Source organism: Betta splendens, chromosome 14 (assembly GCF_900634795.4).
Source record: "Betta splendens chromosome 14, fBetSpl5.4, whole genome shotgun sequence".
NCBI lineage: Eukaryota > Metazoa > Chordata > Actinopteri > Anabantiformes > Osphronemidae > Betta > Betta splendens.
Window position 1 is genome coordinate 11,404,226 of NC_040894.2, and position 15,074 is coordinate 11,419,299.

A 15,074-nucleotide genomic window follows, 5' to 3' on the forward strand; every position below is an offset into this window, starting at 1 on the left:
TTTTTATTCTGAAACGACACTTGTCTCTGTCTCTTAAAACGGACGCCTCGAATTTAATATCCTGAGTAACCACGTGCAGTAAATTACCTCAGTGGCATGCAATGTATTGGTTAGACCTTCTGAAGCTGCATGCATAATTATATCAGCCTGTGGTAATTATGTGTAGATCCTCCTCAGCCATCATGCTGAAAGTCTCCAGAGAGCAGCATTCATGAATCTGTTCTTTATTCAAATAGAAGCATTTGTTACTAATACAAAAAAATCCAAAATCATGTTGTTGGCTACAATTACATGTATGCCCAAATTGTCCAAATTGAATATTACTACCAATACTACATTATATGATATGAGACTTACTGTATGAGGATGTTGTGTGCATGTAAACTAAATCTGCAGATCAACCTACTCCTGCTCTGCCGTCCAGAGTTTAAAGTTCATTTATTAGGCACATGAAACGATGAACAAAGAAACAGACACAGTCACATTGTGCAGGTGAGATAAAATAAGAAGCGTGAAAAAACAACAAGGCAAACTAAAGCCAACAGTGTTGGATAACAGACTTTCACTGACAGCTTCGTAAACAAGGGGAAAAAAAACAGCAAATCAAAAATAAAGAGCATAAATGTACGGAAAGGGAAAACAGACGCAGACAGAGCGAACGAAAGAAGCGGAATCAAAAGCAAACGTGACATAGAGTGCGAGGGTGCGTTCAAAGACTCAAAGGAAGGAAGGAGACAACAAGACACAGACGAGGAGCTTCAGTCAGCCAGCGGACACATACGTCTGCGTGTGACCTGTGGAGGCATGTGACCCCGGACCAGCTCCGGTCCATCTGGCCTCCGCTGCCTCCAACGGAGCACATCGGGCCTCAACCAGCACTTTGAAGCTATGAACGGCGGTAGATGTTTCTAAATATGCGGCGCGACCGACGGGGACGGGGCGTCTCGGCCGCCGATTATAAACCAGCTCAGCGGGAAAACGGGCTGACACAAAAGCGGCGGCGGCGTTTGTCAAACGGTGCCGTGGCAGGCTTTGATTGATTGGCAACGGCGCTGGACCCACAACGTCCCCGTCCAACGCACAAACACATCCCTGAGTCCTTAAATGAGCAATCTGTGTTCTCTGATTCTTTTTTTGGACACTTAGTTACATACTGTACTCATGAGAGAGGCCACATCTGCATACGGGTACGAGAGGACATGGAAAAATATACAGCACTAATCACTGATGTCTGACTCACGATGTTGACAACATCTACACCATCCCACCTTGTCTTTTTCTCTCTCTTTTGATGTGAACCCCCCTTTTTATATGCCGAAGAGCTTTTAAGCTTTCTCGCCGGCAGTGAGGCTGACAGCGTCAATCTCCAGATGCTGTAAATGGCATTTCTCCCCTTGTTTATCTGTGTGAAACAATTGGGACGGCCGCTGCGTCTCGCCCTTGGCCGGTCCACACCCCCGGCCCCGTCAAGGACACACCTCCCATCAATCACAGCAGGTTCAAAAAAAAAAAAAAAAAAAAAAAAAAGAATAAGGCGAGCCGCCGGGGACCTGAGGAGGAGAAACAAAAAGGCAGGAAAAAACGCCCCGCACGCAGGATGCCTCACCAGCGCCTGACCCAGGGCTTTTGTGCTTTGCAGTCCACTGCGATACAGTTCTGGTGCAATTCTATCAGCATTTTTTCCTCCTCCATTTCAAAGTTGCTGAAAACAACACTTTGAATGGGAAGATGAAGTATGTCTTTTCTCCCGCGTGCTATCTCTCACCACCCTTTGCCCCCCTCTGCCTGCCTACATACACACCTCATTTAATTCAAATAGAAAATCTAAGTGAAGGGAGGGGGGGGGGCATCCTGCTCCAACGTTTTCCCGTGTTTCCTCCATAATAAATCACGGGCCGTCATCGGGTTAGATATCACTTGTACAAGCCCCAACATCCATCCTGGGATTCTGACAAAACACCCCTGTTTTGCGCTGAATAGGCATTACGTCCAGACTGAATTACGGCGACCAGTGCTATCAGCTTCTATGCAAAGCAGGCCGCCATTTAGCATGTAGCGTCACCGGTGCTGCAAAGTTGCCCGCTTGTCCCGTCGTTAAGTAGCTGCGAAAATGCGAGTCGCATCCACGGGTTTGAATGTGCGGGAGGTGATTTCTGGTAACAGCATTTAGGCTTTCATCATATAAAACGCAGAGGACACCCTAAGATCAGTTACACTTATCTTACAGTATAGTGCATTGCCAACTGGATGTACAGTAAAGTGCTGCAGGCTCTCCATTTCCTGTGCGGTCAATGAAGTGTCTATTCTCCTCAACAGTCTCACTGCAACTGATCCGACGTTACGTGGCTACATTTAGTGCTTTTCCATTGCAAACGAGATCAAGCCGCAGCTTGGACTCATTTGGGTCAATGGAAAATGAGATCAGTAAAAGTCGGGCTGCATATGGCAGACAGGGATAGGTGACCATACTGTGGTGACATGGCTGCAGGCTGAGCTGGCACCGAGCGGCATTAGACTGCAGTCAGTGACCAAGTGCTTACAGTTATAGCCACAAGCTGCCCCACAGATAAAGTCTGGCTCCCGCAGTTCTGTGGTCCTGGCACCTATTGATGCTTTTTAATGGTCAAGGTCGTTAAACTGTAAAATGTACGCTAATGCTCCTTCAGTCTGAACCATTATAGACTTGTGTCAAATTCCTTTACGGTGCACGGTAAAATAAATATTCAGCTCAGACGGAGACATGCGAATGTGAAGTGCGCTATAAAAGAACAGGAACAGCTACAGATGCCATCTTAGAAGAACCTCCTCTGGAACAGAACTGGAATAACTGATGTGATGCAAGAGAAATGCATTATTTGTAAAAGTGCATTGATCAAATCTATGAATCAATAATTTGACATTGAGCCAAGCTTGTTTAAAAGGTTCAGTACAGAAAAGATCCCGAATATATTACTATTATAGAACAAAAACCTCTGTCACCATAGCGACTACCATCAGGAAGCACAAAGGGTTCCCATGACCCTACAGAACCCATCAGGAACCCTCGTAGTCATCAGTTTCATCTGCTTTGTTTTATTCTCACAGGACCACTAACAGTAATGTCACATTGCGTTGACATTAGCAGCGGGACAGATTCCCCTCTATCCTATTCCTCCTAAAAGGCGCACGAGTGAGCATTTATTAAAACATCTTCCACTGTTACATATCCTGCCTCTGCGTTCACATCCGAAACTTTTCCTTGGGTGTTATCCAAAATAATTACAGTGCACCACAGACCGTCACTCGCAGTCACATGGATTTCTAAAATCTGCAGAACCATTTACACCCGTGAACAACAGATCATAAATTACCTTCTGTTAGACGTTCACAGGCTCTTCAGCTTCTTTGTCATCCTGCTTATGCACGACTACAGTATGCTCAGCGAAATTTATTTTCCCCCCGCTACTCAACTGATGGAACCACATTTAAGAAACACTAAGCCAGGATCACCGTTTATTACACCAGACAAGGGCAAAATGGGGAAGGAGAGTCGCTTAGGAAAGCATCGCAGAACTGCGTTTGTGCTGATAATCTGAATTATGTTCCGTGGTCAGTGTAAGATGGAGAGGAACACAATGTAAATGCTGACATAATCAACATCCAATGAGAAAAAGCTGAAAAGTAAGAAAAGTACACTCGTAGCACATATGGTACAAATCCAACATCCGCAGCAATTTATTTGCAGTGGTTTATCATCAAATCTCTTGTAATTAAGAGCTGATCTCTATTGGATGCTTAGGTCAGCTGCTTTCACACAGTAGCTCTACCTTCTACAGTAGATGGAACCAGCAGTTCCAGTTTGACACATTAATAAAAATGCTGACTTATAGTTGCTGGGTTGACTCCCACTTCCAACCAAGCACATTACCTCATTATTTTTCTTTCCTAGAGGAGATAAATGTTTACTTTGATCAGTGAATGATTTATCCTTATTATGTGTGATTTAGTGCATCATGCAGCTTCCTGTACACAGATAAAACCATAGCCCAGCATGCACTGGACTGGTCATTAAAAGAATGCTGTGGCTGTTTCATTAGAACCTCCATCCATCCATCCATTTTCTTAACCGCTTACTCCCTAGTGCGGGGTCACGGGGGTGCTGGAGCCTATCCCAGCTGGCTACGGGCGAGAGGCAGGGTACACCCTGGACAGGTCACCAGTCCATCACAGGGCAACACATAGACAGACAACCATTCACTCACGCACTCACACCTACGGGAAATGGAGAGAGTCCAATCAACCTAATGCACGTCTTTGGACTGTGGGAGGAAGCCGGAGAACCTGGAGAGAACCCACGCAAACACGGGGAGAACGCGCAAACTCCACACAGAATCGGGAATCGAACCCAGAACCTTCTTGCTGTGAGGCGACAGTGCTACCCACCGCACCACCGCCTTTCATTAGAACCTGATCATCATTATAAAGGACATTTGTTGGCCGTACTGTCAACTTCGCACTGTTCGCGCTCAGAACAGCATCTAGTTCCTACTGTGCGGAAGCGTCCTGCACTCCATTGCGCTCGGCAGGGAGGAACGCGTGTCCGCGGCCTTGATCGCGTCACCCTTCACGCTTTGTTAATGGCGGAAGCTGGTCATAAAACCGTCCGTGTGACGACGGCGGTTTGATCTGGAATACGTCCTCCACAAGGGCAAACGTGGGAATGAGGTGAGAGCTGAGCAGCTTAGGCTCATCTTCTCCACCGGACTCCCGTTTTTAAATTCACTCACTGCTGATGACGTCGTTTCTGAGCGGATCTACACGTTGTCATCAACTAATCAAACAAATCAACAAGTACTGTACCCTTGAAGCAAAACGTAATGATGTCCACGACTCCTGGAAGGAGGAGGTGTTAATTAGATGCAGAAATAAATGCACATGCATGTAAGCACTTTGGCGCCTGTAACTGAAATGAAGATGTTGCACCTGTAAACAAACTATCCAGTCTCTGGCATCTGCAGCAGTAAAAGCGAGGAACAAGGTCCTTTACGCAGGAAGTTGTTTCACGCATATGGTGATGATAAGCAGAGGATAAACACCAGCTGCATAAAAGCCTCCAAGTGTCATGTTACAGGATTCCAGTCTATAAAACTAATGGTTAGGTGCCACTGAACACTGCCTCCACTTCATCTCTTCATCTGAGCGACGCGTATGGAACTATGTTTTAAATTGCCAGTCATTTTTTTTCTGACATTTGAGAATTTATTATAAGTAAAAAAATGTCAACTCAGCGAAAACTGATTTATTAGTCACAATCAAAATGGCGTCTATGGTCCTCCAGAGTAAAGTTGGTTCAGTTGCACCTGGTTGACACTAGATGCTGCGTAGATTCAACACTAAAAGGCAGCTTGTGGCTCAGGAGCTGCTCGGGTAAAAGGTCCTGTTTGTGTTTTTACACTCTCTGGAGTCAACCGTCTGGCCAGTTGCTGGTTTCTTGGCAACTGACGCTTCATAGACAGACACGTCCATAAATTTAAAGCAGGTGTTGGCCAACGACAAATGAACGCATAAATTAGCGTTTTAATAAAAGCGATGGGACTCGATTTAACAATGGCGCGGGAGCAAAAAAACGGTGCTGCCGCTAGAAGCTCGCAGGCGTCTCAGGTCATGTCACCAGAGTAGATGGTCTCATCGCCAGCACACCGCACACCAATCTGCCATCTTGACAATAAATAAGACAGTGGCCCCTCTGGGTTTAAATAACTCCAAGTAGCTGACTGTCATCTGCAGCATGAAGCGGAGGAGAAAATTAGACCTTGGACCGTGCTGCGTCATCTTCTTAGGCCCTCCTCCTGTGTCTAAACATCTTGCTCTGCAAAACCCCGAGGGGCGCGATGACAAGAAGTTGTGCCCACGTAACGAATGTTGTCTCCTGTTGTCTGTCACGGTAGGAGCAAGCACAAACACCTTGTCGCGATGGGGCCATCAATCAGCTTGAGTAAACATCTACTGTACAATGGAAGGTACAGATGAGAGGCACCTGGACATCACCTGAGGAAGGTTGACCACCATAAGACATGAAAGAGCCAGCCTTGCGCTTGCAGAGTTCTGGGAGGCTGGTTTTCATTTTTATTTGGTGTATTTTTTACATACTGCAGACCAATCACAGGAGGTTCCCAGATCTACAGGATGTCGTATTGTTTTTGAATTACAGGGAGGTTACAGAGGAATGCATCCATCTTCCAGACAAAGTCAAGTTGAAGTCTGCCAGCACAGGACAGGATAAGGAGCCATTCTATTCACCATCTAATCAGTTTCAGTTGTCGGAGTTTATGAGGCAAATCCTATGGGTTTTTTTGTACATGACCTAAGTCTCAAAAGGTTCGGTGACCTCTTTGATTGGCTGGCTAAAAGCCATGAACAATGAATTAGCTTCCCAATGTTCCCAACAGCAGAGACAGACATTTAGTTCTGATAAAGCACCGCCCTGTATTTCAACGACCCTTCAAGAATTGAGCCAGGTTCACGGGACGCCCTTCCATTTTCCACCCAACCACAATGTTCCCATTGTGCAACTGGCACGTGAGCCGTCCCTTAGTGTGAACCCCACTGGTAACTGGAAGATGTGGCCAAGCGTGTCTTGTGAGTAGCCAACACTCTGATTACCTCAGCAGGTGATGTGCTGATGTTCTTTTTCTATTGGAGCAGAGAACCAATCAGATTCAGGATAGACTGGAGGATGTGCAGACCCTCCGTGGCACATGGCTGACCACTAAGTGGTTGCTCCCGTGTCTCTTAATGTCGGGCTCATTAATTACTCATACAATGGTTGCACCCACTTGGGAAAATACTCTACTTTCTACTTATAGCACAAGCTGGCTTTGTAAAAAGCATGGGGTGGCATCTGGATTGAAAAGCATCTTTAATTTAATAGCATTGAAAGTGCCCGAGCCCTCTTTCAAAGTGTCATTGTTTCTCCGGGGCTAGTGGTGCACTTGATCCTCTACTTTGCACTTTTTTATATTTTAATGCCGGCCATTCGCTAAATCGCTCACCGAGACCACCATTAGTCTGAGCCTCAGCTTGCGAACAACAGTATTATATTCATATTTTATTGTAAATCCCCCTGATGACTGACAACAATGGCCCAAATTAGTTTTTGGATGGTAATTACACAGATCGTGGCGAGCCTGTCATGTCACAGACACAATGCAAAAGTCAGCAGAGATCATCACGCAGCACACGACTAGATAGGAGACCGATGGGCTTATCTTTCCTCATTTGCCCTGACATAAGTAGACACGACCGACAACTGTGCATGTAAAACTATAACAGTGCATCTCCCATTTCAAATATTTCATTGACCGCTAGTATAAGTCCCACAATGAATTACTTTCTACAATATCAGACATGGTTCATTTAAATATAAGTCTTTAAAGACATTCACTCTCTGTGAAACTGAATGCGTGGTTCAGGTTATAGGATGATGTAATGAAAAAGAAAAAACACAAATACAGTTTGCACTAGCTGTGTAATTATTATTCTTTTATTTTAGAGTTGATCTATGTTGTTTGTAAGACAATATTTATTTGTAGATAAAGATGACAGGTCTGCCACACATCAGCAAAATGGTGGCAAATCACCATCGCGTTACGTTCTGGTTTCCGCGTGGGTGTCGATGCAGCCGGAGCCGTCCGCAGTGCCCGGCATCGCGCTAAATTAAAATCCTCTTTGTTAAGTCTCAAGAGCTAAAGGTCGTCAGCAGTTGTGTCACGACAGAAGTAGCTGACTGATGTTGGAAATATCCAGACATGATGGACTACAGCTCCCTGGCCCGAGGGCAAAGCACAGCTACTCGCTGCCTGGGATCCTCGCTCTGTACGACTTGCTCCCCTCTTTCCAGTGGGTCCGCGAGCTGCCGGCCTACAACCGGAGCGCCGCCGTTCCAAGCTGCCGCCGCTGTACGGCGTGGTCAAAACAAAGTGGTGGAATGAGAACCACCGGTGCCGCTTGCCTTCGCTCCCGTGCACAGGCTCCACGAGCTACGGCAGCTCCGCAATGGCAGCGCTCCAGAAACGCGGAACAAAGACGCAACCTCGACTGTAACTCATTTATTACAATGGCTAACATCCGACTAACGCATTGTGGCACATAAAGCCTGATCGGAGCATCTGTTTTTGGCAAAGCACCCAAGCAGAGCAAGGTTATGAGCAGGAATGTATTCCACTGCTTGTTCTCACATCAGGACTGGTGTCACAAGACTGACAGTTGAAAAGAATATCTGTAAATATTACATAAATGACTTAAGTATGTATTTAGGAGACAGATCATGTAATCGTGTTTCATGAAATCATGTGATTTTGTTTGATGCAGCAGTCTTCTTGAACATAATGTAACATTTAAATACATTTAGGCACTAAGTATAATAAAAGCCCATCTGGGTGTAAGAGTGATGTTTGGGGTTTTGAACCAGCGCTGATACCCTTCACTGAGGTAAAGCTCCCAACATGGCTGCTCTGTACTAACTTATGATGTCATCATCGTGGCGATGCACAGACCAGTGCTCAGATGCCACCCGTCAACTCAACACAGCAGCGAACTGACCCCTGCACCAAAACCTTGATTAGAATTGAATTTGAGCACCTAAACAGCCGGCGACACACACTCGTGCTTTTCAGCTTTCAATGCTTTTTATCCTATTTAACATCAGACGCGGTTAAATCGGCCAATTTAAGTAAAACAATCAGCCCAGTGCCAGAATCTAATGAAATGTATTTAGCAACATTTTCTGTTGTATCAAAATAACAGTATTCTAATGAAACCGTCTGAGTGATGATGAATTAGCGGCAAATCTAATGCTTAGGAAAGAATGTGAAGCATCAGTGAAGGCATTCAAAATCAATACATTGACTAGTCCTGCATTGAGTACCGGACTGCTCTTCTTGGTGTGTCCTACTTCTTGAAGAGCAGCCATCTTCGATACGTGGCTAGATGCATAGTAACAACGTGGTAGCAGAAAGCTCCTGCCTATATTTTGCCAGAGGAAAAACTCTTTGACAGATTTCTCAGGAATGACTCATAAACAGCAACGTGCGCAAACCTTGCTTGAAGACAGCCCCAACAGCAGAGCTTGAACCCCCCCCCCCTCCCCCAAACAAAAAAAATAAACTAATCTGGCCACAATACGCACCTCCAAAATCAGGCCTTAGACGGATGTCGTATCCCTTCAGCAACTTGTCCACGGTGGTCTTGGCCACAGACATTCCGGTGCTTCCAGTGGAGGAGCTGAGGGCAGAAACCACAGCGTGTTTAGAGGATCATTTCGTTACTCTGCCGCACACCCACGGTGTGATGGAGCCTGAAAATGATTACTGCACATACTCCGGTCGCCACGTTAATGCTGTTAATGCCACCTTTGTGGCTCCTGCGTGAGCAGGATGCATTAAACAACATTAAACACCTGGATTCATTGCTCTTGGCTCTGTCCTATAGTTTTCTTTAAGTATAAAGATGAAAGGGCAAATAAGCTCTCAGTCATATTCACATGGGTTTATTTAAGCAGGTTCAGGGTTAATACACAGCCTCCACATGTGCTGTCAGAGCGGCCGTCTGAGCCTGGAGGCACACTATTCCCACATGGAACGTATGGTCCACAGAGCCTGACTGACACCTATAACATCGGTGCCACAACCTGCGCCACCTGACTGGGGAACCGGCGCTCCAGCTGAGCTTCCTTGTCACAGACAGGGCGGAATGAGTGTAAGGCGAAGAAGTGGGTTAAAATTGCTCCCCTGGTAGAGGCTCTAGCCCTGGGCTCAGTCAGGGAAACACTGTTCAATTAGCTCATGGGTAGTTCAGCTGTTCGTGAAGCTGGCCATCCTCGGGACTTGTGGCTTTGACATCTCAGAGCATCATTACGAGAGGGGGGGGGGAAACCGCCCAGAAGTGAAACCTCATGCATCACAAGAACCTTTACGTGTTATTCAGGCATGTCAGAATGAATCTGGAATGTGGAAAAGTGCGAGCCAGTCCTCTTTCAACGGAGGCTGCTGCTGCAGACGAGGAGGAGGAGGAGGCCACAAGGGACGTATATCAGTGTCTTAATCAACAAAACTGGACCCGATCGGAACATTCTGCCTGTGCTGAGGTCCACAGAGTGAGCGCTCGAAGCCCTGTGCGGTCATTTGCGCCGTAAACATCGGCGGCCACATGCGCTGCTTCATGGACGTTGAATATTATGTCCCCGCTTTCCATGCGGAGCAACAGCAGATGATGAATTTTTCGATTCTGATCGATTCGGTTCCGATCAATACGAGCGGTAATTAAGGCGACGGTATGAACAGGGCCATTAGTTCCCGTTTATGAAAAATAAGTAAGCTCACAGGCCAAGTGACAACAGACACATACGTCTGCGTGTTCACCGTCTCTGTAATCAATCGATAATCAATTGATCGTATCAGCAGCCTCCGCTGAAGCCGTAGACTGTCATTTAAGTAGGAGTATAATAGAAGTGCCCCCCTCCCCATCCAAACATATACACAAATATGTATACACAAATATATTGATATCGGGAGTAGGTTACGCTTCACAATAGGCTTGATACCGTGCATGCGCATGTCTTACTCTGGCACGCGCCACAGCGTCTAATAGAGCATATATCGGCACCAATGTCCCTAATAAATAGGCTAGGTATGCCCTTAATGCGATTTGCCACATTCAAGGCTTTTATTGACCGGTAATTACATCTATCGGTGTGAAAGGTTTTTTATTTATTTATTTTTTCAAGCGGCGTTTTCTTACCTTTGAACAAAGCATACGAAGGACAAAGCCGCCAGAGCAGAGAAAATTCCACATAATTTATCTTCCTGACGACCCAACATCTCCACAAATCCTTAGATTTAGTTTCTATAATCCAACCAGTCCCGTGGTCCTCCCGAAAATGCACAAAGTAAAAATTGGCAATCAAAAGATAATTGCCTTTTTAAAAATGTCGAGTAAACTAGCCTACATCTACGCATGCGATGTCTTCATTAAAATAGGCTTCTCGAATTTTAAAAACCTCGTAATTGGCCCCCGCTGTTTTCCCCAGTTATGGAAATCCGTGCAGGTCACAGAGCCCCTCGACCAACACCAGAAGATCAGACATCTTGCTCAAAAAACAGCATACACAATACTTTTAAAAGTGATGACAAGTATTCTTCCTCTTAAAAACACAAACACTGGCATGAATGACTGAGCAGCAGCCTCTTGATGATCAAATTGGCGGATGAAATTTCCCAGTCCAAATCTGCAGAAGAGGCATGGTTCCAGCGATGCTCTGGCGCCAGACTATTCCACAACGTGATGTTTGTTAAAAGATCTCTCTTTGAGCTGGAAACGCTGGTCGGCTGAAAGGGAGCGGCAGGTTTAAAAAAAAGAAAAATGAAATTTTCATTCCCCTTTTTTCCCCCCTTCCCGTTGCCGCTGCTGATGATGTAGATCAGCGCAAAGTCACTGAGGGGAAAATGCACATTGAAAAAGCACTGGGTAATATCTGATGCAGACGTCAGAGCAGGCTATATCGCTCCTCTGGTGAAAAAAAAGCTAGATGCCGAGAAATATGGATGCCCCCTGATACGCCAATGCATGTATCACAACGTCGGGTTTGTGATCAAAGATGCAAACCTATCTGACAAGTCCACTTGCCTCCGCTGCCCAGCGTTAAATGGCGTTGGAGCGCGTTAATATGGTCCGCTCGTCTCCTCCTCAAAACCCCGAACAAGCGACCGAAGAGACATGATGAGCAACTCTTGTCTCTTTGTTTTTCCTCCCTTTTTTTCCGGTCCTTGCTTGAAATTCTAAATAATGTCCCGTTTGGGGGGGGGGCACCTAAGGTGAATTCCTTAGCGACAGCCTGTTCATGCGCTGAATTGTCCGTCTATTCTCGCTGAAGCCCATTAGGATGCTGCGAGTGTGTGCCAGTGCGTTTTGATGCATTTCTTGCACTTTGCCACATTTTTCTGAAACACACACGCACGCACGCGTTCGCAGACAGACAGGCACGTACGCAATCGCACGTTCGGACACGCGCGCGCGCACGAAGGCGCACATTTTTATTATTTATTCAGATGCGCCTTTTAATTCTCCTCCAGGAACAAGGGCTCGCCCTTTTGCACTGGAAACGTAAACATCCTGGCTGGAAATTGCTAAGACGCGCACACAACAATTCAAGAATCACACAAGCTTGTGTTTCATACAGAGGAGGAGGTTTTCTTCAGTGATCTCTGTGCTGTCCAGTTGCTAAGCAACCCAGCCAGCACTGATGCAGTTGTGGTGATTCGAAGGCTATGCGCAAAGGCTCATTTAAAGGAGTAGACCCGATGCTGTCACCGATGTGGTGTCAGTGGGACAAAAGCAGACAGAAACTGATGTACTGTGGAGCGGCTTCTGCTGCGACGGAGGAAAAGGCACTTTACAATAACGCATGTAAAACAAATGGAGCGCGTCTGCTATCACACTCCACTTGTGCTTCATCATCGCCGTGCTCCATGAGCGTCACGTTCAGGGCCACAGGAGCTGTGACAAATAACTGAGTCAATCAGTCTATAGCCTCGCATGTTTTCAGTTTGGAAACATTGGCCTTTGCCCATGTTGAATATTCGGCGACGTCCTCTAGAAGGCGAAAAGTGGGGGGGGGGTCAACCCGCGGTGATGTCACAGCATTGAACGTACTGGAGGCAAACAGTGGTTCACCGTGGATGATGATGATGATGATGATGATGATGATGATGTCATGCCTACCTGGGTGTCAAGGTAACAAAAAGGAGATTATTACACACGCGCGCTTTGACTTTGAAGGAGACGACGGCTCGCGCGCCTATTACTGTCCCCGATAACCATAATCACTGACATAGTGTGAAAACGGGTAACCGCGTGCTGCGGGTCAGAGGGCAACGCTGTGACCGGCCATCAGCTGATGTCCAAGTGCAGTAATTAATGTCACAGGACCCAGATCTAAACCAGCTCATTAATAAAGGTGCACATTCATTCTGCCTCCACCCACCAATAGACTAAAAGCAATAATAAGTGATTTAATTATTTCAATAAATGCCTCTTTTGTTATTTTTTTTTACCAACCAACTGTTGTCTTCACTTTATTTTGAACAGACACGGTGCCATGTGGCCACAGGAAGCGTGTGCTAACAACAAATGACACAGTTCAAATGATGACAAAAGCAAAAGTAATGAAGTATTGTTGACTGGGTTTACAGAACACATGCACAGGTGACGATGCAACAGCACCTGATGTGCGTGTTCCTGGGAGCCGTCCATCTCCTTTTGCTGAGGCTGTCACTACACAAAGTGGGGCCATTTACGTGGAACGTGTGACAGCGTGCTACGCGGAACCTGCTCAGTCGCGGCTTCCTTCCTCCCAGAGCCCGTTTCATGCACATTATTGCACCCATTCACAGCCATCAGAGATTACTGCAATTAACTCTAATTGGCATCTATATGACAAGGACATCTAGGCATGTTCCATGCTCTTTTTTTTTTTTTGCTCCATTCATATGTTGCATAACACATGTGAGTTACTGGGTCATCCCTTGCTCCTCTGATATAAATAGTATCACATGGTTAATGCATTGGTGCCTTCCAGTCACTCGCTTTTTCCTCCCGCTGTTCATATCTGTCAAACACCCCAATCGACTCTAAGTAGCAGAGGCTGTGTCCCCGTGTGTTTGAAGATGTTTCAAAATGTTTCAGTCTTTCTTCGCCCAAGTCGTTTCCTCAGTAAATGTGCAGTGTTTTCATTCTAAGAGGGGTTTTAATGCGAGCACACTTAACATTTGTGCGTTGTGGAATCTTCTTCAGATTCAGCGTTGAGCATCTTTGCAGTTGGAAACGCACTGGGAGCATGTGATGGTTTTAGTCTCCACGCGCTCTCAAAACGGGAGCTTAGTTGATCTCCTGACTCTAATCTAGACTGACCCGGGCAGCCGTCTGGAAGCCCCGTGAAGGCAGAGCGCGATATAGCTTGGTGCCAGGTCATGTTAAAAGGGGTTTGACAGCAGGTGAAATTACTTCAATCAGTGCACGGATGCCGTGCGACTTCAGCTCTGCTCACACCAGGCAAAGGCAGGTCAGACAGGCCTCCAAATGAGGGTTCGAGCGCGCGGCGGATCGGGGGCTTTGGAAAACGCGCGGCTCTGGAGTGCTAGCGGCGAGCGGCGCTACCAGGCGATTGTTGCTAAGCTACCGCAGAGAAGCCGGCGCGGGAAAGCGTATGCTAATGCTTCGGCTTCGGCATCAGAGGAAAATCACATAATCACATAAACAAGCCAGAACGATGATCAACCATCCACCATATTGATCATTCCACTGTAGGTGCTTCAGACTGTATAACACCCACGATGGGGTCCTGTAGTTTATGGCCTCAGACTGACTTCATCAACAGGATCATAAAAATAAAAGACATCCATTTACTATCTATTGTGCGCTTTCTCAAGGCAATGTATTTATTGAGCCAAGTTAATTGAAGATTAATTAACATGTCCTGATTGATCATAAACACGAGAATCATAGTGGCGAGAGCATAATATATTTACTGTAGAACAGATCAGTATTTATGACACGAGGGGCTGTGAATAATAATTCCCTCTAAGCAAAGGTTACACTTTTTGTCCCGCTCTGAGCCCAGAAGCAGCTGCTTAACAAACAGCCTACCTGCTCCTCCCTGTGTGAGGAGGCTGAGGGCTCGGCGCCCTGCAGGCTGACCCCAAGCACTCATGTGTCCTCCCCAACCGGAGCGGCCCCCGTCCCCGACAGTCGCCCCGGCTCCACAATCAGCGCGGCTCAAGTGCGACACTTGATGCTAAGCAGCTATTGACGGAGGGACGGGCGCTAGCGCGGCGCCTCAGCGGCGCTCCTCGCTTGCGGAACATCTGGCGTGCACATGTTTAATAGGACCCCCGGTGACCTTTTATTGATAGGCTCAAAATGAAAAATTAAAAGCTGGTGTGATCTTTAGAGGGATTTATCGATACGAGCAGAGCAGTCACAGAGTCTTCAGCGCTACCTGGCGCTCCCTCGCTAAAGTCATGTGATCTTCAAGTATCATT

At 46.4% G+C, this 15,074-nt stretch overlaps 1 protein-coding gene across 2 annotated transcripts in view; it reads right to left on the reverse strand.

Moving 5' to 3' along the window:
* The window catches only part of gabrb4 (gamma-aminobutyric acid type A receptor subunit beta4), a 35,565-nt gene extending 23,590 nt beyond the window's left edge, over positions 1-11,975 (reverse strand). Inside the window, exons 1-2 of one of the 2 annotated variants that reach the window (XM_029173485.3) lie at positions 10,777-11,975; positions 9,167-9,261 (exon numbers count right to left, since the gene is read on the reverse strand). In XM_029173485.3, the coding sequence (XP_029029318.1) occupies positions 9,167-9,261; positions 10,777-10,856 (175 nt within the window). In that variant the 5' untranslated portion in view covers positions 10,857-11,975. The remainder of the gene's footprint in view (positions 1-9,166; positions 9,262-10,776) is intronic. The other variant, XM_029173486.3, reaches the window with a different exon arrangement.
* Between the last annotated feature and the right edge of the window lie 3,099 nt (positions 11,976-15,074).